At 52.5% G+C, this 20877-nt stretch overlaps 9 protein-coding genes across 9 annotated transcripts; 4 read left to right on the top strand and 5 right to left on the bottom strand.

The window, feature by feature from the left end:
• The first annotated feature begins 109 nt into the window (after positions 1-109).
• On the top strand, positions 110-986 carry BO72DRAFT_25889 (RNase H1/viroplasmin domain-containing protein). The gene is made up of 3 exons (XM_040940107.1): positions 110-305; positions 357-550; positions 627-986. Exons 1-3 carry the CDS (start codon positions 232-234, stop codon positions 791-793), a joined length of 435 nt encoding a protein of 144 aa, XP_040804003.1. The 5' UTR covers positions 110-231; the 3' UTR covers positions 794-986.
• A 1396-nt stretch (positions 987-2382) lies between these two features.
• BO72DRAFT_424059 (uncharacterized protein) lies at positions 2383-4362 on the bottom strand. Its single transcript, XM_040942862.1, has 4 exons — positions 3773-4362; positions 3352-3711; positions 3133-3276; positions 2383-3077 (listed from the first exon to the last, which is right to left on the bottom strand). Exons 1-4 carry the CDS (start codon positions 4316-4318, stop codon positions 2604-2606), a joined length of 1524 nt encoding a protein of 507 aa, XP_040804002.1. The 5' UTR covers positions 4319-4362; the 3' UTR covers positions 2383-2603.
• Positions 4363-5128: 766 nt separating this feature from the next.
• BO72DRAFT_25865 (uncharacterized protein) lies at positions 5129-7322 on the bottom strand. The gene is made up of 5 exons (XM_040940106.1): positions 7258-7322; positions 6918-7161; positions 6647-6863; positions 5569-6585; positions 5129-5518 (listed from the first exon to the last, which is right to left on the bottom strand). The coding sequence occupies exons 2-5, from the start codon at positions 7150-7152 to the stop codon at positions 5284-5286; spliced, it is 1704 nt and encodes a 567-aa protein (XP_040804001.1). The 5' UTR covers positions 7153-7161; positions 7258-7322; the 3' UTR covers positions 5129-5283.
• A 1769-nt stretch (positions 7323-9091) lies between these two features.
• On the top strand, positions 9092-9951 carry BO72DRAFT_525669 (uncharacterized protein; the record flags this gene model as incomplete). The annotated part of the gene is made up of 3 exons (XM_040949975.1): positions 9092-9507; positions 9552-9714; positions 9764-9951. The coding sequence occupies exons 1-3, from the start codon at positions 9463-9465 to the stop codon at positions 9949-9951; spliced, it is 396 nt and encodes a 131-aa protein (XP_040804000.1). The 5' UTR covers positions 9092-9462.
• A 161-nt stretch (positions 9952-10112) lies between these two features.
• On the bottom strand, positions 10113-13341 carry BO72DRAFT_525668 (uncharacterized protein; the record flags this gene model as incomplete). Its single annotated transcript, XM_040949974.1, has 4 exons — positions 10113-11491; positions 11539-12127; positions 12175-12953; positions 13008-13341. The coding sequence occupies 4 exons, from the start codon at positions 13339-13341 to the stop codon at positions 10113-10115; spliced, it is 3081 nt and encodes a 1026-aa protein (XP_040803999.1).
• A 756-nt stretch (positions 13342-14097) lies between these two features.
• Positions 14098-15827, bottom strand: BO72DRAFT_466607 (MFS general substrate transporter; the record flags this gene model as incomplete). Its single annotated transcript, XM_040946779.1, has 6 exons — positions 14098-14230; positions 14282-14351; positions 14496-15119; positions 15191-15500; positions 15553-15749; positions 15797-15827. 6 exons carry the CDS (start codon positions 15825-15827, stop codon positions 14098-14100), a joined length of 1365 nt encoding a protein of 454 aa, XP_040803998.1.
• Positions 15828-16199: 372 nt separating this feature from the next.
• BO72DRAFT_399128 (class I SAM-dependent methyltransferase) lies at positions 16200-17294 on the bottom strand. Its single transcript, XM_040942116.1, has 4 exons — positions 17072-17294; positions 16995-17015; positions 16778-16927; positions 16200-16725 (listed from the first exon to the last, which is right to left on the bottom strand). The coding sequence occupies exons 1-4, from the start codon at positions 17222-17224 to the stop codon at positions 16213-16215; spliced, it is 837 nt and encodes a 278-aa protein (XP_040803997.1). The 5' UTR covers positions 17225-17294; the 3' UTR covers positions 16200-16212.
• Positions 17295-17817: 523 nt separating this feature from the next.
• BO72DRAFT_424048 (uncharacterized protein) lies at positions 17818-19403 on the top strand. The gene is made up of 3 exons (XM_040942861.1): positions 17818-18098; positions 18160-18391; positions 18482-19403. The coding sequence occupies exons 1-3, from the start codon at positions 17944-17946 to the stop codon at positions 19265-19267; spliced, it is 1173 nt and encodes a 390-aa protein (XP_040803996.1). The 5' UTR covers positions 17818-17943; the 3' UTR covers positions 19268-19403.
• A 610-nt stretch (positions 19404-20013) lies between these two features.
• Positions 20014-20749, top strand: BO72DRAFT_525664 (uncharacterized protein; the record flags this gene model as incomplete). The annotated part of the gene is made up of 3 exons (XM_040949973.1): positions 20014-20246; positions 20330-20406; positions 20515-20749. 3 exons carry the CDS (start codon positions 20014-20016, stop codon positions 20541-20543), a joined length of 339 nt encoding a protein of 112 aa, XP_040803995.1. The 3' UTR covers positions 20544-20749.
• Positions 20750-20877: the final 128 nt, after the last annotated feature.

Raw genomic sequence — 20877 nt, 5'->3', positions numbered from 1 at the left:
AACGGGTCAATACGGACCACTCACACCCCACGCAACCATTTGCCAGGCAGAAAGTAGTTCACGGCAGGATTTAAGAAACCTTGGAGGTCCGCTCAAGGTGACTTAAGTTGTCGATGATCACTTTACACAGTTTCTCGCACTGATAGGGAGCATTATCAATTAGGCATCCAATGCTGTGTGGTTGACCCCTTTTCGAACGATACTTCAGTCTTTTTGTATCACTTCTCAGTGATGAAAAAGGAAAACAAGAGATATTATGCAGTAGTTTCCGGACGGGTTGCGGAAGCTACGATATTCTCCTCTTGGTAACTCGAACTCGGGCAGGATATAAAACCCCCACTGATCTTTGATTCTAGGGCAGATGCACATCCGCATATTACTGGCTGTGATTCAACCTTCAAGGGCTTCGCAACTCTATCTGAAGCCCAGAAGTATCTGGAGGCCAAGGGAATAGACAAGCCTAGATTGGTGATTCGCGAGAGCTCTAAAGAGACTCGTACTCGGTTCTCTCGAGGGAAATTTTATGCAGTGGCCCTTGGTCGAAAACCAGGTGTGTATCTCTCCTGGGAGTACGTATTCCATGACCCTGGAAGATCAAGTCAGGTCACTCACAAGCATCAAATCAGGGATGCCGAATCGCAAGTCAATGGGTATCCGCATGCATGTTACAAGTGCTTCACGACACATGCTCAAGCACAAGACTTCATTAGCAACTGGAAGGAATCTGATGCAGATGTTCGTCGGAGAGATGAGGTCACTGAACCAGCAAGCTGCCTCAGGCCGATTGACTTGAAGTCAAGTTTCCATGATCTCCAGCCTCGCCAGAGAGAGGACATCAGCGAATGGATCACCGCCGGGATGAGGAACTTTCACATTGCAGAAAGTAAGGAAGACAAGCTTTAGGAACTGGATTCTGGAGTAGGACAAAAATAAATACAAAGCAATTGCATCAACACATTCGCACATCCGCACTAGAGCCCCAAGAGCCGATTGGCTGTCCCCGCGAGATCAGCAAGCCCACCTTAGTAATTCTGCCAATACCCTTTCGAGACTGAAAGTTGATGGAACCTATGTTCTCGCCCTAACCGACTGTCTCAAAGAGATTTCGAAACTGGACGAGTCAGCATGCAAATTACGAGATGGAAGATTAGTAGTATAGAACGTACAATTACCGCACCTTATAAGGTTGGTGCCAGTAAAGCAGTGGCACATGCACCTTGACAGATCCCAAAGGCACCATTACAGGCTAAAACGGATGCTGGCGCAGTAGCCCCAAGAGTTGCTCCCCAAGTGAAGCCTGCTGCTGCGTAGCAAGCTGTGACCACAGATGCGCAGCCGGCTTGGCAAATCCCGTATGCTGCTGGGCCAGCCTGAACATGGCATACCAAAAGGCCGGTGCAGATAGCGGGAAGTAACCCTTTCATGGTGTCACTGTCGGAGTAAGGAGCCGAGGAGGGGCAATGACTGTCGAATTGTATGTTGGGAGCTGGCCAGCTCTAAGCTTGCAGTATTGGACTGAGCTCCTCTGATTGTGGTATGAAAAATAAAAACAACTATCAATCTCACTAACAAGAGTATCAAACCAGATTGTGGTATGAAAAATAAAAATAACTATCAATCTCACTAACAAGAGTATCAAACGTGAGGATAAGAAGGAAAGAAGGAGGCATGAAAGGACCTCGTCTTCGCATTTATGCCAACCCTATACATGCCTCAGGCATTTGCGGCGCAGTCTCATAACCCCGCCCAACAGGCCAGACAGCCTCGTCAGCTTGAAAGTAGCAGCTCGGAGGGGGTGGGATGACTAGATTTTGATAAACGCCAACCGTAAGAATCGCAGGGATGAACTTATGCGGGGCACACAGCTCGAGTGGAGTCGTGGCAAGTGTTGGCACTCTGACCCCCCTCGCGCTAATTTCTGCCCCCTTCCACGCTAATAGCCTGTTGGATAATTTTATTGGGCAGTAGTCCACGAGTAGACAAAGTAAAATGTAATGATTGGCATACCTTGTCTGAGGCTGTTTTAGCTCAACTCAGTAGGCCAACCTTCTCCTTCGCCCGACAATGAGAGGACTTTTCTTTGTTATGGATAGCATTTCTCTTGAGCCAACAGAAAACAACCTTCCAGGCACCAGCTTAGCCCGTTGTCAGCACCGCGGGTGAGCATTGTACAAACTTTGTATACTCTTGGGAAATAGGCTAGTCGGCCAATAGAAACAGTCATTGGTAACAGCTGGAGGATCCAGCAGGACGCATAATGCTCTCAGACGCTGAAATGGACCGCTAGCGCAGAGATTGTCTCCGCTGATTTGGCTTGTATAACTCGGAAAAGCACGAGGAAGTCATGCTTGAATTCAGCAGTACAGAATCCATCTGGAAGATCATGATGATATGTAGTAAAATTGAGAAGAATGAGTAGCACTACCGATTGAGCAACTCATCCTCATTCTGAGTACCATGCATCCATACATTGAGAACAGCCTTTGTGTAGCATTTCTCCTTACCCACATACTATATGGCCACCATAATTCCGGACTGCGCCATGTCAATTCCGGTCCCAAATCCTATCGCCAACAAATTTGTCATTGGGGTAAGCTATTCTTTCAGCGGCACAGTACGCTAAGCCCTCCATCAAGCGTGAGTCGCTGCCTCACTTTGACCTTGAGGTTGCCGTTGCCAAGACGCTCGAAGGAAAGCGTACCATCCTCATCAGCTCGCGTTACTCGGGTGATCGCACTTGGTGAGAATATCATGGCCTCACCAACTCGCAGGCTCACTATCTTGTCAAATAAACCTTGCTGCGTGTTGGAAGCCGTAGACGAGTTGTTCGATTCTGCTGCTTGAAACCTCTCGACAACATCTTCTTTAGCTCCGGCTAGGTGTTTATGAAGAATACGTAGCCATTCCGGCGAGGTAAAATGGTGCACAATGGTCGTTGAACAGAGATTCAAGAGTGCTGTCGAGATTGTCGGTTCCTGTGTGGATATAATCATACGGATGCCGAGATGACGCTGGAGCCGGACTGCCGATAACAGTGTTTCGGTAAAGCCGCGAGCTTCAATAGAGCTGTTCATATACTATATACTATCAGCACAATGCTCAAAGAAGACATCTTCCAGATTGGTCGCATACCTTGTGGGCTTCATCGAGAGCAACAACCTTCCCGATGTGAGAATCTTGTTCGAGAAATATGCCCAGGCAAATGTTGAACAGGGAGCATGCTGTGTCTGGCGAGATACATGGGCAGGACAGATCCACAATGGTCAAACGGCGTGGCTGGCTTGAAGGTCAGTCAATGCGGCAAACTGACCGAGTTTGAAGTGAAATTGTCTTCAGTCCACTCATACTGACCTTTGGCTTCCAATTAGTTCCTGCTGAGACCGAATGATTCTTCCCAATATCAGTCTTGGTTTGCGTCCGTGGCATGAAGCTCTCGAGCATGTCCAGCCTTTGCTTCAGTGGCTCGAGCTGAGCAGGGGTCAATGGCGAATCCAGAAGCCTCTTCTTGAAAGCACTATAGCTAAACGCTGTTTTTGCTTTCTGCTGCAAAGTCCGCATCTCCCGAAGTATACGCTTTACCGTGTGCATATACAAGGGTATTTGGCCATCGTCTTGTCCGACCGCCATCAGGTCTAGCATTCGCTTGGTATTGAGATCTCTTTGATCTATCTCTAGAGCAGACACTGTGACATTGAGTCTTGAGTAGGCACCCTTGTCAGAACACTCGAGTCAGCAATAAAACTCCCCTGAAGAATTTTAGCCCCATACATACTCTGATAGCATGGAGATTTGTTGGCGCACATAAGACACGCACTTCCACATCGGGATTTGACGATAAAAAGGCAGCTTCACACGGTGATCCCATGAGGTCACTAATGAAGGTGTCGTAGTGGAAGACCAATCCCGTCAAAGGATTTGACAAATATCCAGCTTTGGATGAGATTAGACAGGTCTCTAGCATGCATGAGAGCGTATGACTTTTGCCGGAACCTTGGGACCCGCAAATAAACGTGCTTGATGGAGGAGTGACATTGAATAACAGGCGGGGGTCATCTGCCAGAGCAGGATACCTAGCATCTTGTACGCCTGCCAGGAGACCGAATTGAGGAACAAGCGATGCGATATCCTTCGTGAATCCCCTGAATATACCAGTCATAATGATGGGAGAGATGTTTTGCTCTTTGAGCTCTTGGTGAAAGTCGTTATATCCCAAGAGTTTGTTATGATATTTTTGCATGTCATCACTGAAGATAGAGTGGAACGAACGTTCGGACGGTTCCGGCTTCGGGTTATGTGAATGTTTGGCCATTGAAGCCATGTTATAGTTGTCTTCTTGGAATAGCTTGGAATTGTAAAGCGTGAGCGTCAGAAATCATGAATCAAGGTTGCACAAGGAAGGTTGATCGTACGTTAAATATACGTCTGAATCGTAAGAATAATCGTCTTCGCTGCCAAGAATCAGGGAGGAATGCATGTCGCAAGGAAGAGCAACACTGAATGATGTGGAGCGGTCAAGGCCAAGTCTGTACAGCAGACTACATCCAAACAATACATAGCGGGGTATAGAGAAATTCCAAGATCTACAACTTGCCCGACGATAGGATACAAGTCCTAGAGACAGCCATCTGTTTCTACTTCGGGAATGCTGAATGCTATGGAAGCACCTGTTGACCGCCACCTACCTCAATCCCCGCATATTTCTTTTTCAAACGAAATCTGGGTGTTCGAACCTTCACTTGGAAAGAGAATGCTTGGTATTTTTGTTCTGCCTTTTTACTCGCAACTTTCTTTGCACGATCTTCTTTTTGGATGAATGTTTAATTACGGTTCGGTAATACTTGAAGTGACTCCTTGCGGGATGATGACCTTTCCTTCTTTCCCCGTTTGATGGCTATGACGGACGTGGAGAAGTATCAAATTCAATTGACGTGTCTCAATAACTCAAGGCTTCTTATCTCAAGAGAACTTGTGTGTATTAATTGTGATCCTACTCCGGCGACTTGTTTGAAGCCTCGACATTACGGCTTCTCCGATTTGACCGAGCTTGCTTGGTTTTGGCAACCACATGGCCACCACATGGACTCGAACTACAGATAATGTACTCTCCAAGAGAGATTTCACTCCCGATGATGGATATTCACATCTTTATCATATGCCCAGTTTTAACGATAAGAATATCGATCTGACATGTAACTCATTCACTCCCGAGTAGTGCTGCCGCCCTGGGATTATCATGACCAACCAGCAGGTAACAATGGTACTGTTTCTGATAGCATGTATATCTCATGTCCAGTCAAAGAGTCGTTCCAGGATTGGCGAGTTTTTTGGAAATCTGAGTAAATCGCTGCTCTCAATAGTCTCCAACCAAAGTCTTCTTCCGCCTGGGTTTTCCGAATGGACTAGCATGTCTTTCAATTTGTCCCATACAGCTTGACTAAGCTTCCTCAGCTCCAGCCCTTGGGTCTCATTCAAGATGCTGATGACGTCCTTGAAAAGAGAGATTGGAAGGCGTGAAATACTAGTATGATGTTAATATAAGATTCCGCGATTTTCTTCTGCTGTACCTACTCCGGAGCCGAAATCGTCACCCCAATCTGGCCGATCTGTTCGCTGGATGGTATCAAGGCTAGTATTCCTGGACCGAAGTTGGAGGTTAAGATGTGATACTTCATGCCTAGAGCCCGAAGCGTTTTAATGGTCTCGAGCCTGTTCTTGTATTGGGGAGAATTTCCATCTAGCAGCGGCTCCACTTCCTGCAGTATTCTCTTGGATACATCTGCGTCCATGCTATGCACAGGATTACCTGGCTTTCTGCTGAGGTTGATCCCATGATAGTCCACAGCTAGGAATCCCGTACAAGATGGCGTAGCGGTTCCCCCACTCTTCTTGAAAAGTTCCAAGATGTAGTATCTCTGCAGTACCAGGTGATAAGAGATGGTTTCTGCATTGCTTTCAATCAGTCTCAGAAGGTCTCTCGCTGTCAGCGCTTGCAGAGGGAGCCCTAAGCTCTGAATGGTCTCTTCGCGCCAAAACTTGATTGCCTCTCGTAGAGTGATGAGAGATTCTGCGCTTCCAACACACAGAATTAACCTCTGACAGGTTATCAGATTACGAGATCTAGCTTGTCTTCTGAGAGTCGCTTGAATATTTTCGGCATAGTACGTTTCAGTCGGTAAAGGCAGTCCGTGGTTCGCGCATCTGCTTTCTTCGCATTCCAAATAAGCCCTAAGCCGACTGTCCTCTTTTTGTGGGCGTTTCTTTGTCGGCATATTAGTGTCGGAATCTTGTGGCATATTGCCGTTCTCCCTCTTGCTCGGATGCCCTGAGCTTCCTGACAGGGGAGCTTCTTGAGCTCCATTAGCTGGGAGAACAGCCAAATGCACATCGTCTCGAGCTCCAGTGACAACAGAAACACTGGTGTCTTCTCCATTTCCATTGATGAGAGTGACCGAATAGTCAACGACCTCAATTGTGGCCGCAGTCATTGTAAATGACATGTCGCTAACATTCAGCTCGGATGGAATTTCGGACTGCACTCCTCTCAGAAGTTGAGAATCAACACCATTGTCGTTATCAGTCAGTAATCTTAATGAGAATGTCAGTACAAGCGTGCTCCTGCAGGGGCAGGTATTTCTTAAGGGCTCACCCCAGCTTATAAATGATATTTAGCGTTCGTTCATAGTTCCAACCATTATCTAAATGCGCAGCACCGATGGCTGCTGCAAGAGCTTTCCCGACAACAACAGGTCGACCTTTCCCTGATCGGGGATTATAGATGATGCATTCGTCGAAGCCCGTATGCTCAGCCACTTTTTGCAGATAAGAGTAGCTGCAGATCCGTTGTTTCAAGCTGGCAGTATTACCTACAGTGCATTAAATGATACTCGATCAACTGAATATCAAGCGTCAGAACTTACTTGGTTTAACCTTCTTTTTATACCCGTCAAAAGCAACGCAGGAACGGATAGTATCGAGTCCAAAATCTGCCAAGTATCGATTCCCTTGGCGTTCCTCTCCCTCAGCACCGGGTGCGGTGAGAGCCTCTATTAAACGAGTCTCATCAATCTGAAATTTATAGCCGAGCATTCCTTCCACCCTGGTCTTCCTGCGAAATAGATCCTCTTCTGACAATCGAAACGAAACTGTCTCCATTCTTATTGACTTGATCGGTGGATCAGATGAATAGACGTGAGTTTTGTTAAGTTGCACCACAGAAAAGACATGTAAGGATTTTAATTGTGATCAAGTAAAGCTAACCTCAGGCTGTTGCTTCGTATCTTCAAACTTGATGGCAGATGATACGTGGATGAACAAGCATAGATTTATACTCATTAGCCTTCTACCTAGACGAACTGACCTTTGTTCTGCTATAAGAATCTTATCTACTAGACAATATACTACTCAGGTCAGAGCGCGGGCAGTAGACGCATCTGGAATTGTTTTACTTGACTATCTGGTACATAACACGTATGCCTGTCTCTGTCATAACTGGCTGAACCTCAACACGAGAAAGGTATTGAGATGCTACATGTTACCAAGATACAAGATCAACCCAAAGGGCAAAGACCTGCTTCCACTTTTGTCGACTAACACATGCCTTCTATAAGGATTGCGGATCTCTGATAGCACTGGTGCCCATCCGTCGCAAACCACGTTGCTGGTCAGCCTCGCGCCGCTCGAGAGAAAAGAATGAGCCTAGTTCCCTTGGAGTTAAAAGGCATTGAAATTGGCCGCTCACATTTTTCTAGAAGGGATTCGGCTCTCAAAGCCTGATATTTGGGCGAATCACTCGTATTTCGCGGCTCCTGCGGGCTGCCCAAAAATGCAAGGGGCTGCGCCGCACTATCCCTCTTCAGGTGGTTAAGCAGGCACAGTTTCCTAACCTCCCTTTTCGGTGATAGTAGGCAGGGTAAAGCACGCAGTATACAATTCACGCATGAACAGAATGAGCGATGGTAAGCGAATCCTTAATCAAATACATGATTATCGCGCCTCCAATGTTATTGGATTCATTGCAATGACCACGACCATACACCAGGAGCGGAGTCAGGGAGTTTGTCGTCTAGTCTATTCCACTCTCTTTTTCTGGGAAGAGACATATTATAAAACACCGGAATAGAAGACTGGGATGAGATTGAAAGAATCTATGGGTGTCTTGTAGAAATGCGAAACTTCAGTCGCCTATGTCAGGTAAGACTACATACAGCTGGTGGGATATTTCACCCGCTGCATCTATTCCATGTGAGGAGCGGGGTAGGTGTGATCAGGTTGTCTCTATTGGCGTTTTTGACCCAGCCTTGCGATGCTGACTGCTTGGAGGTGTTCTATATTTATACACCTGCATTCATGTACATTGCCATGTCAAGTGGTCTGTACTGTCCTCATTCTTGATTAAGCGAGTTTCACTTGGCCGTCGGACACACAGCCAGTCTTCTTTCTCAAAGCTGGATCTGTGATAGCCAGCCTCTATTCTCTTGAGCAAGCATGTGGCATCAGACGGACCCTAAATTCGATCATGTAGACTGGTTGACCGCAGCCGCCTGACCCTTTTCAGCAATTAATATATGCGTCAGACAGGTGTAAATGCTAAACTTGGTAGCTTCATCCTACCGTACTGTCATAACATCTCCTTAGACGTCCCAGGTCAAGATCTAGCGTGAGGTTGGTGAAAAAGATAGATTCACAGACCTGCAACGTTCTCCTCCTTCATATGATTCCTGACCTTAGAAAGGAGATCTGCCACAAAACGGCTGCTCTAGGAGAAATGAGCACCATTCCATTACCAATTGAAAGCGAACTCAGACAGCCTCTGCAACCAGTTGGCGAAATGGAATCACATTGCGAAATTCAGTCCGGGGAAATGCGGTGATCTAACAAAGCGGGCTGGAGAGGTCATATTACCACTATTGCGGAACCAAGAAACGAAGCCAAAAGATGAACAAGACCCTTTGATGGAGGGCCGGAAAAGACGGCTAGGAGGTATCCACACAAGACAAATGTAGTTTAGACTACGATCATTCGCAAGTCTCACCCCGAAAATCTCACTCCGACCTCACTCACGGCCTTCATTCACCCCAAGCGGCAGTGCCATGGTTGGTGGTCGATGCTTATCGTAGGCTTCTTCCCCCTTCTTTAATGCATTTCGGGTACATATTTTTTATCTTGAGATGCAATCCGCCACGCTTGCCCGGCTCTGTTGCTGGTGACTAGGCCCTTTTGGCTCTGGCCGCCAATTTCTCTTGGAGGAATCATTTTCGGTAGCGCGCAACTTGGAAAAAGCCGAACACCAATACCCTAGTCTCCGAAAGTTGGTGGACAGCCGTCGGACAATGTACACCTCCCGGTTACTCTGCCTTCCAAAGAACATGCTATGGGGACAGCCGGTTATTTGCGATCTGCATCGGTCGGTCTCGCTGAGGAATCATCCAGCCGGAGATTAGGGCACCCGAGGTACGGTTCAATATGGATTGGGGCTCCAAGGTTGATATCTGGGGTCTTGGTGTCATGGTAAGCGGGGCTCAAATCTGAAGAGCCATGTGGCTTAGTGTCAGGTGCGAGATATCTTCGAAGACAAACATCTGTTCGACGCGCGCGACGAAGACGGAGGCTACTCACCCTCGCATCATGTGGCTGAGATGGTGGCGTATCTTGGGTTGCCGCCTGGATCGTTTGTGCGACGGAGTCTGGAGACGCGCCATGTTTTTACGGATGAGGGTGAGTCTGCCTGACGTATAAGGAGATTACGCTGACGCTTCTACTGTAGGTAAATGGCTGGGTGCGGGCGGGGTCACTGTCCCTGCAACTTCCCTGCAGAAGGTAGAGGAGAACCTTACAGGAGAGAACCAGCAGATGTTTCTCGACTTTATGCGGTCGATGCTGCAGTGGATCCCTGAGAAGAGGAAAACAGCCCAGGAGCTGCTGGACGACGCCTGGCTGAATTCGGGTTCTTAGGATGGCGGCCCTGGGATGCATTTCCATTTACATCCATAGATATTAGCTGCAACAAAACAAATCTCCACATCGCTACACCCTCAGACAACAAAGCTCTACCCCAAAGGTAGAATCGTGGCTATCAAGATGCATATAACCGCCCCGCGCCCCCCCAAAGCACCCTACCGAAGCCCACCACCACCAACCTCAACCTCCACAACCTCATACGGCACAACCCACCCCACCCTGACCAACCCATACTCCGCCACCGCCGGCAACGCACCCGTCACTCCTGCCCCCTTCCCCCCACTTTTGATAATCTCCCAATAATCCCTCACCACATTCCCCAACGGACTCGCCACAGCCACCTCCACCGTGTTCCGGCCCGCCCTCACCCACGCCCCGATATCCTTTCTGGCCGCACTCAGATCCACCGGCCCGATCGCGTGGCCGTTCACCCTCACCCGGAACGCATGCGAGACTTTTCCGAGGTCGAGGATCGCGCCGCCCCCGCCTTGCTGCGTGTGGTGGGCCGAGAGGGTGAAGGTCGTGGTGTAGTAGCCTATCCCTGAGACGTTTTGGAGGGCAGGGCTGAGCTGGGACCAGGGGAGGAGGGTGGTGAGGTGTGGGTAGGTGGTGTTTGTGCGGGTCGGGCCGGGGGTAATATTGTAGATGTCCGGGGGTGGGGTCCAGGATTCGAGGGTTAGTGTCCAGTTTGTGAGCGGGATGGGGGGCGTGAGCATGGGGTTGAGGGGGTGGGTTTTGTTGGTGGTTGTGGACAGGGGGAGGGGGAGGGTGAGGGGGGAGGGGTCGTAGGTGCGCTTGAGGGTGAGGGTGGTTTTGTTGTGCTTGGTTGAGATTGCTGCTTCGGGGAGGGTGGTGGTCTGGGTGTCTGGATTGGGGATGGGGATGTGCAGTGGTGATGGCGGGTTGGGTTTCCGGGAATGGTGGAAGCCGATGATGAGGGTTTGGTTGCCTGCTAGGTTGATGGGGATGGTCGTGTGCGTGGAGGTTTGGTTGTAGATGGCTATTGCAGATACAGAGCCCGTCCAGGCGTCGTAGAGGTGCGGGGTGCCGGTGGTCGCGAAGGTGATGGTTCCGGTTGCGGTGCTGTTGACGCGCTGGCCGGCGGCGTCGTTGAAGATGTAGATGTAGGAGGTCCTGGTGGTGGGGTCGTAGTGCCAGGTCGTGTGCACCGTGCTGTTGGTTGCGGTGGATGTCCGCGGCTGGATGTGCAGAGACTCAAGCGTTTGAGCCAGGTTTTGGTCGGCTACGAGGTAGACGTTGGGGAGGGAGGTGATGTTTTGAAGGAGATGTAGCGCCTGCGCCTGGCCCGTGGGGTCATATCCACTGAAGGTAGAGGGTACGCCACCTGGGAAGATGATCGGAAGACCTTGTTGCGCATATTTGACCAGCTTGCCTACGCCGGCCACCGTTAGAGTCTCGTTTGCCCGGACGATCAGAGCCTTGAAAGCCTGACGATTCGGCGCTAAGCTGGCGTGGGCGACATATGCCTCCGGAAGATCGAAGTTGTCAGGGCTGAGGTATTCGTACGTGAACCCTACCCCGTTAGCAGGTGCCTAGTCCCCCCTGCAGCATGTCACCTACCTGCTTCCTCGAGATCACTCGCCGCGTACAACGTCGAAATCGACTCATATCCAGTGGTGTTCTTCGCCCAGAATGCAAGATCCACCTTCGGGATGCCGATCTGCGCCACCCACTGGTTCCGCGCCACGTAGTCCACCCAGTCCGAGTAGAATTCGAAGGCAGGCTGCCGCGGCCCGTGCATCTCAGAAAAGAGGTACGCAAAAGTTGTAAAGCCCGGCCACGTCGTGTTGCCGTAGTTGCCGCCCATGGGCCATCCGTGCAGGATGAAGTTGTTGACCGACCCAGCTAACGAGCGCTTCAGCCCCCAAAGAAGCTCGTCGATGGTCTCCTGATACACCGATCCCATGATCGCGCCCGCCTCACTGGAAACAATCCGCTTTCCGGCGAGGTGAGCCGGGCCTGCGAATTGCCGGTACCCGTCTAGCAAGTTACTAAACCCCAGGGTTTCGGTCTCCGGGCCGTTGACGGCAGGGATGTTGGCCAGCATGTCCATGGGCATGTTGTAGACAACTTGGGAGGACCACTGGACCCCCAGATTGTTGGACCACTCGGTGAGTGCCCTCAGATACTCGGCATTCAGCTCCGTCAACTGCTGCACATTAGCCCTAATACCTTGATAAGCAGGGATACACGCACGGTCTGCTCATAGTCCTGCGCATGACTTTTTCCCTCGTCCGCCTCATCCGTGACGTAGGTGACATTTGAAGATTGCACGCCCGATCCCACCAGGATAGGGAGATACTTGGCGATACTGTACCCGCGATTCGCCTGGAAGACCTGCGGGAGGCGGGGAGTCCACCAGGTGGCGGCCTTGTATTCCTGGCTATCCTCCCACATGTAGTTCCCTACCTCGCGTAGAAGATCGCACATCTCCGCATCCAGCAGTGACTGCTGCCAGAACGAGGCCATCAGGTGAGCGCCCTCCACCGAGAAATGGTCCACCACCCAAGACCCATTCTGCGACCACGTTTTGACGGGGGATTGCGGCACGGCAGCGGGCACGGCAGCGGGACTCTGGACCTCCCGGTAGTCCGCGTGGACAAGGTAGTACGCAAAGAGGTGGTGACTCTCCGTCGTGGCTGACGACGACAAAGACGGGATGTGAACGTGTCCGCTGCTGCTGACAGAGTCTGTGATGTCGTGCAGAGAGTCCACGGCGAGGACTTTCACGCTGCCACCGGATGACTTGACCGACCCCGTCACCGCGGTGACGAGCTGACCGATACCCCAGCCCGGCAGCGTTCCTTCAAAGCCATCGGTAGTTGAGAAAGTGGCATTGTTAGCGGCCAGATCCCAAAGAAGGCCTTCATCGTGATATGGCGCCGGGACTCCAGCCCCTTGGTTGGGGCCGACAGCGAAGTCGACCACGAGCCCGAGCTCTTTCGCTGTCCGCAGCACCGTGAGGGAGAGGTTCTCTGGACATATCATTAAGTGTCATACGCAAGGCAACTAGGTGACCGAGAACTCACTCCAGGCCGGACTTCCAAACCCGTACTGCGTCCAGTCCGCCTGCAGCGGCGCCTGCAACCCGCCCCCGAAGTTGTCGGAATCACCGTAGTTGTAGTATCCCAGAAGTTCAAGGCCTCCGGCACCGGACTTCGCGATATCCTTCAGGTCTTGTTCGACCGTGCTGGGGCTGACAGAGGCATCGTTGACCCAGTACCGGAAGCGCGGCCGTACGAGGTTCGACGGGTTTTGGAAGGTCCCGTAGTCGAGGTCAGCCAGGACCTGGTCGTTGGTGCCGTGGGCGACAGTCCCCGGCACAACTAGGGCTGCTACAATGGGCGGAAGCAGAGACAGCATTTTTACTTGAGGACCAGCTGCTCAACATCTTGCGTGAATCTAAGATCCCACCGCGAAGCTGAGACTTTATACTTGCCTGGCCTTGAGGAAAGGTGCAAGCTCGGATAACCCGACAGGATTGTACCTTCGGCATAGTGATCAACCGAGTTAGCTGCAGCCAAGAGAGAAGTGCATATCACTCATCAAGCAGCTTGCAGCAGCTACAGGCACTGCAAAAACCAAAAAAAAGAACCAGCCTGGTCGTCGGTTTATGTCGGCCGCGTTCTCGTGATACGATCTAACACCTTCTCCAATATAACCCGCCCCCGTAGCCTTTGGATTCTGCCTCAATCGAGCGAGTCAAGCTGGGCCAGAAAGATGTGCTGAATTGTACCTGACGACCCTCCCAAGGGAATCGCAGGGTTACCAGAGATTGGCGAGGTTCGTGCGGGGCCCCGCAATCCTGCAGTGCCGAGGTGGGAACTCCGGGGTCGGCTGTTCGTCCTCCACATCGGCACATTGGACCACTCAAGTACCAGCATTTAGACAGAAGAATGCGGGGGATCTGACCATTTTGACATCTGGTACCTCGATGACCAGGGCCTCGCGTCTTGTTCTCCCGAGAGGGCCACTCCCAACAGAGGTTGGTTGCACTTAGACCGTGTCGTGCAGGATCGGACGAGGCCAATTTCCGAGGAACCCCCTCTCGCATTGTCTAAAGTCATCATGATAGCTGAAAGCCGCAGGGAATGAGACTGGGGGTTTGAGGTAATCGCACTATTCCCAGCACTCTTGCTCCACTGGCCCAGCTTTCTTCCCATCAGTAAACCGATATATCCCCATCTGCACGACCACCAACACAAACCCCACCGCCACCAGCGCAATCATAATCATCAACCCCCTCGGATAACTAGATCTCACATTAGCGCAATCCCACTCCTTGTTTCTCACGATAACCTACAAATCATCCGCCTCACCCGCCCGGAAGATCTGGCTGCCCGCCATCAGCCCCGCGGTCGCAGACATAACAACTAGGAAACACAATCAGTCTCCAGCACTCAGCACACACACACACACACAGCGTCGCAACTTACACAACCTAACAAAAGAGTCAGCAACCCATCTCGCACCCTTCTCTATCCAACCTCAAAGAGAAAACAAAACTCACGCAACACTAATACTCCTCTCCCCCGCCGAGTCACACTTCACCTGAATCCACGCATTATGCACAGGGTGATACCCGACCGCCAGCCCGTTGACCATCGTCCACAGTCCAACATGCCCCCACCGGCCCACGTGCGGCTGCACGGTGCGCAGCACCACCAGCGCGACGAGGTAGCTGCCGATCGCGAGGAGGACGGCACACCCCCTCTTCCCGGTGGCGTCGCTCAGCCAGGCGAAGAGAAAGATGACCGGGAGGGTGATGACGTTGCCGATGGCGGCGAGGGCGTTGGCTGCGATCCGATTGAAGCCCAGGGACATGATGATGCTGGGGGTGTAGGTGGTCAGCGGGCTCCAGGTGGCGAAGACGCAGCCGGTGGCGAGGAAGTGCGGCCATTTGGCGGTGTTGGTTATGGTCTTGTAGACGAGGGACCAGGGGATGCGTTCGTTCGCGGGGGAGGTGGGAGGTTGGTCGGGGGTGGGCTTGTCGAGACTGCTGCTGTTGCTGCTGCTGTCGCTGTCGCTGTTGCTGTTGCTGTTGCGGGTTGAGGGTGAGTTGGATTCCCGGGGATTGGGAGGGCGGTCCGGAAGGCCTATGAAGAGGAGGAGGGCCATGATGATGGACCAGAGACCTTCGACTGCATTTTCTTAGCATTGCTGTGCTTCAAATCCTCGGATGCGGGGGTTGAGCTCGGGAAATGCTGCTCACCCAGAAAGATCCACTTCCACCCCGCTAACCCGCCCCGGCCATCTAGCTTCAGCAGCGCGGCGCCCAGGAGCGGCGCAATTGCTGCACCCCCGAACATCCCGAAGAAGAAGATCGCAATGCGCTTCGTCAGTTGTTCTTTCGTGTACCAGGTGGAGAGTGTGTACATCGCGGCCGGGATGTACCCTGCCTCCGCGAGGCCGAGCACGGCCCGCGTGATGAGGAACCCTGTGCGATTACGGATGAAGATTTGGAGGGCGGCGAGGACTCCGAAGATGAAGACCTGGGCACCAATCCAGCGACGGGGGCCAACCTAGTACTGTCAACAATATAATTTGTGGGATCGGGAGAGGGGAACGGCTCACTCGTTGTAGAGCCATGTTGGAAGGAATCTCCAAGAGAATGACGCCCAGAAACAGAAGCTGGTTGCCCAGGTTGATGGTGTTCTGGTCGACGGAGATGGCCGAGGCGAAGCCTCCAGTCAATGCGCTGGCGATATTGGTCCGGTCGATTTGGTAGGTCGCGAAGCCGGTGGCGAGGAGGGGGAGCACGAGGTAGTCCGCTCTGCTAGTGGTTAGCTGTGTTTGCTGGGGTGGTTGGCCTGCGTACTTCTTCCGGGTCCGCATATCACGGCGAACATGACTGACGCTCTCCAGATCGCTATGCTTCATCTTCGTCTTCGTCTGAAGGAAAAGAAAATCAGAGAAAAAAAAAGTGACGATGGTGAATCTGGTGAGGAATATTTTGGCTCATTTCTTATCAACGTGTATTGTACAGGGACCTTGGGGACAACCTTCGGGGTGATAAGATAAAGCTATCGGCGACTGAGGACCTTATGCACAGCTCACCTTCAAGACAACCAAACAAAAATCAACAAGACTGAGATTGCTTGTGTTGCCAGTGTCCCTGCGAGTGACCTCTTATCCACCCGCTCCCCTCTTCCACCTACAACCTTGACCACACACGTCGTCTAAACCCTCACCCCCCGCTCCCCCCCTCTCCCTCTCACCACCCAAACAGCCAACTTAAACCCTCCTCACCACAAAAACCATCTTGAACGAACTCTCCCGATTATGCCGATTCTGCTTGACGTCCGCCCACTCCTCCGCCCGCACGTCGACCTCCCACTCCGTGCCCGTCTCCGCCATCACCTGCGCCCACATCCGCCGCCATGACGCCAGATCATGCCGGTAGTAGGTATTGCCCAGCTCGCTGTCCGCGCGCTCCCCGGCGTCAAAGTCCCCGACGTGCCGGCCGACGAGCAGCGACCCCTTCTGCGGGCGCAGCAGCGCGATGACCTGCTTGGCCAGCGCCACCTGCGTGGCCCAGTCGAAGAGATGGAAGAACGAGGCGGCGTTGATGATATCGACCTGTCCGGTCAGTCGAGTGAGGAGGGCGCAGGAGGGGTCGAAGATGTCGCTGGGGATGAATTCGGTGGGTAGCGTGGCGCGGTCGGCGAAGAGGTCGTAGCCCAGGGAGATGAACTCGGGGTGCAGGTCGCTTCCGTAGAGGCGGGAGGCGGGGGCGCCTTGGTGGATCTTGGGCAAGTCAGTTGGGGTGGTGGTGGCGCAGGGTTGGGGCGGAATTTACCAGGTAGCGGATGTCTTGACCCATTGCGCAGCCTAGGTCTAGGTATGTCTCGTCTGAGGTCTTGAGTCGCGAGAGGATCTCTGGGTAGGCCGGGGAGGCGCAGATGGTGATGTCGAGGAAGCGGAAGGATCCGATGCAGGGGTAGGGGAACTGGTGGGTTGGTGAGTTGAGTGCTAGCACATCTGGGTGTTGTGAAGAGGAGGGAAGGGTGGCTTACCACGGCGAAGGCGCGATCGCGCTGTAGGTCTCTATTTTAGATCATCATACACTTGAGGGTGTCAGGTGCTCACTCACCACCTCCTTGACATGTTCGATGATCTTCTCCTCGGGGATCTTGCTGTACTCGGCCAGCAGAGTCCGGGCGGGCTCCTTGACCTGCGCGAGGTCGGGCTGGTACCAGCTGTACTGCTCGGCGGGTTTGTCTTTCTGCACGTTGGATTCAGCCATGGTGTATGTGTGCTTGGCGCCAAGGGGGTGTCTTATTGGGGATAATGTTTGGCAGAGGAGATGAAGAAGTTTGGTGGGATGAGTGGGCTGTGGGCTGTGCAGTGGGCTGAGGCTGACCCCACATCTTATCCCCGAGGCTTATCTGATTGATCCGAATCGGGGAACCAAGGCCGGTGCCCGCCTCTCACAAGGGTATCGCAGCGGCCTTATTTTCAGGGGAATGCTTGTGCAACATTCCCACATATGTTCTCGAATCCTATGATGACTGGGTAGAGCATTTGGACTGAGGTGGGCAAGCAGGTGTTTGATGAATATGTACACAACAGGCACACCTCCGTCATGGATTGTACTGTACCGTGGGAGCAGCTGGAGTGGTCGGAGATCGGACAAAGACAGCAGGCATTCCCGTTAACTGTTACAGCTGCTGCATATCAATCATTGGCCCCATAAGGTCTAGTCGTAAGCAATATATGTATGTGGGATAGTAGCATTATGACCCATATGTGTCAGAGCTCAGCTCAATATTTGTAACACTAGAGTTTATGTGTTCTGTGTTGTGCCAAGAGAGTCTCTCCGCAACCTTCGAACAACCCCCGATGATGTCATAATATCACTCGCGGCAAATTACCTCTGCATAGACGAAAAAAGCAGGAATCGCTCCATCGGTACAGTCTTCACATAGCTTCTTAGGTCAAATTTGAAGACTCGACACCTCCAATATGGCAACCACATACGACGCCGTCGTCGTAGGCGCCGGTCCCGGGGGCATGGCCGCCGTAGCAGCCTCGCTCGACGCGGGAGCTCAAAAGATCCTCTGGATCGACCCAGCCTGGCAAGGAGGACGATTGAACAGCCTGTACCGGGAGATTTCGTCGTAAGATCTTCCCACCATACCGAGTATCGGACGTGTGTTCATTCTGCTAACGAACACCCAGAAATACGACCGTCGCAATCTACCTGAAAGCCATCAACTCCTCCCAAGCCCTGCGCTCAATCACCGACTCCACCCCGTCGCCCAACGCAGTCACAGCCCTCGAAGCCATAGACCACAATTCCACCTGCCAGCTCAGCGTCGCCGGCGACATGATCTGCATGCTGATCGAGGGATTGCTCGCGCGCCCGGAGGTCGAGAAACTGACTGCTACAGTCGAGGAAGCGCATCTTGACGTGGGCCCCCCCCTTCCTGTCAACCCCTTTCATTCTCACCCATTCTATTCCCCAAGCAAGAACCCACAGCAAAGCTAACCTCAACCCCAGAAGAACATCTGGACCCTAAAGACCACCCCCGCCTCACCCAGCCCGATCAAGACCACCCGCACGATCCTCAGCACCGGCTCGCAGCCGCGCACCCCCACCACCCACCAAAAATACAACCCCAACCTCCACCAACTAGACCTGGACACCTGCATGCGCCGCTCGCTCCTCCCATCCCTCCTCCCCGGCAACCAACCCTCTACCATCGCCGTAATCGGCAACTCCCACTCCGGCATCCTCGTCGTGCGCAACCTCTACGAGCTCGCGCAGTCGAGCCCCGCCCACCGCGCCATCACAATCCTCAACTTCCACCGCCGCCCCATCAAATACGCCATCTACACCGACGACGGCATCATCTTCGACAACACTGGCCTGAAAGGCGCGACGGCGGAATGGGCCCGCGAGGTGTTGGAGCGCTCCCCGGATCCGGAGATCGTGCGGTTCGTCGACGATGGCGAGGATGAGGAGGCCGCGTTCCGGGAGTGGTTGCCGCGGTGTACGCATGTGGTGTGGGCGGTGGGGTATGAGCGCGGCCCGATTCCGAGGGTGTATGTGGAGGGGAGCAGGGTGGATGGGAGTCTGGAGTTTGATATGCGGTCGTCGGGGTTTCGGGTCCGGGGGTGGGAAGAGAATGACGAGGTCAAAGGGCTGTATGGCACGGGGATCGCGTTTCCGGAGGAGGTCGAGGATCCGGAGGGCCATGTGGAGGCGGCGGTGGGCGTGGCCAAGTTTGTGGCGTTTACGCAGAGGGTCAAGGGGCGGTGGATGGGGAGGGGTGGAGATGTGTAGTGGGTGTGTAAGAGAATGCACTTGTGGTCTTGGGATCATAGCTGGTCTAGTTGGGAGGTATAGGTGGATGAATACTGAGGAGACATGCAGCAGGTAGATGATTCTCAAACACATCAAACTACTAAATAGGGAATGCGGAGTATCATCAGTCAAATAGTAGTTGCCACATTTAGTGATCACTATATGACCACGCCAAGATGACATATTGCATCAGTGAAAGGTGAAAGATAGGAGGCTACCCAGTCTTTCGCATCGCCAAGAGACGCAATCCAGACCGATCTAGATCTCGAGGTTACCTCTTTTTGTGGAACATACCAACATACGCCAAGCATCCCACCCCGATGGCCCAGACTACCGCCCGGCGGGCGTACTCGGTCGCGGATCTGCAACATGTCATAACCCTATTTTTTTGCCATCCGCCCATCGCCAAGACCCGAGCACGCATCACTCGAAACTATGGATCTGCCCAAATCACCTCACTAGATGACAGTTCCCATGGCTTAGGAGAGGTGCAGCCCTGGGCTGGCCAGGAGGCTGTGTAGACTGATGATGATGATGATGCCCGCATCCTAGTATCGAATCTAGACCCTGAAGCTGTTCTTCACAGTATGCTGCCAGATCTATAAAAACCCCCCCAACCCACGCCAAACTGAAACAACGACATCCGAGCAGATACCAGCACACAATTCCACAACACATATACACTCTACTCCGATCTCAGCACAAGTCACTTTCTTCCTTGCGTCATGAAATCCCCACTCTCCGCCATCGTCCTCCTCCCGCTCGCCCTGAACGCCGCAACCGCCGCCCCGGCGGAAGACAGCAGCAGCCTCACGGCCCGCGGCAGTGGCGGAGGCAAGGAAGCCAACCCCTGCCAGGTCCGCGTGTCCTACCCCTACTACAAGTTCCCTTGCGCGTCGAGCCCGGAGAACGGAACGTCCATTCTCGGGGCGACGTTTACTTCGTTCTGTTACTATGAGTATGGCCCCCTCCTTTGACGTCTATTGAGGTTGAACTTGAGGTGGTTGGGATTGCGATTGCTGATGATTGGATTCGGGACAGGAACGGCGAGGAGTCCGGCAAGTGGTTCAAGACGCCCCGGGGATGGGTTAAGGATGAGGATAAGCCCAGGCGGTGCGGTATGTTCTTCATCTTTTCTGGTTTGGGTTGATGGGGATGATAGAGGGAGGAGAGGTGGATGGGACTGGACTGGACTGGATTGGGCTGGGCTAATGGTTCGTGCTTAGATGGATCGACGGTTGAGTGCGTGATCTAGGGCTTCGATATTGAGCTGAGGCTCTCTGGTCGCGCTACGAAGGTGTAGGAGGGCTTCTGTATGCTCTTGAAATGTACGAGCCGAAGCAACCGCTCTTTATACAGGTTGGGGAGGGATAGGCGATTATCTTGTTGTGTTTTTATTTAATTGGAGTGGACGGTATAGTGCTTAATCATATCGTGCTACGGGGAGACACTCTTGGGAGGAAAAGTGAGGCCCGAAGTATTTGCGAGTGGGAATTCTCTTGGAAATTTTTTGTATCTATCTCCACTGGATCTAATGTCGCTCCTTATCGTGAAGGATATGGTGTTGTCTTAAGGAAAGAAATGACATT

This window comes from Aspergillus fijiensis (genome assembly GCF_003184825.1).
Source record: "Aspergillus fijiensis CBS 313.89 unplaced genomic scaffold BO72scaffold_11, whole genome shotgun sequence".
NCBI lineage: Eukaryota > Fungi > Ascomycota > Eurotiomycetes > Eurotiales > Aspergillaceae > Aspergillus > Aspergillus fijiensis.
The sequence above is the reverse complement of the archived record's forward strand: the minus strand, read 5'-3'. Positions and strand labels throughout refer to the sequence as shown.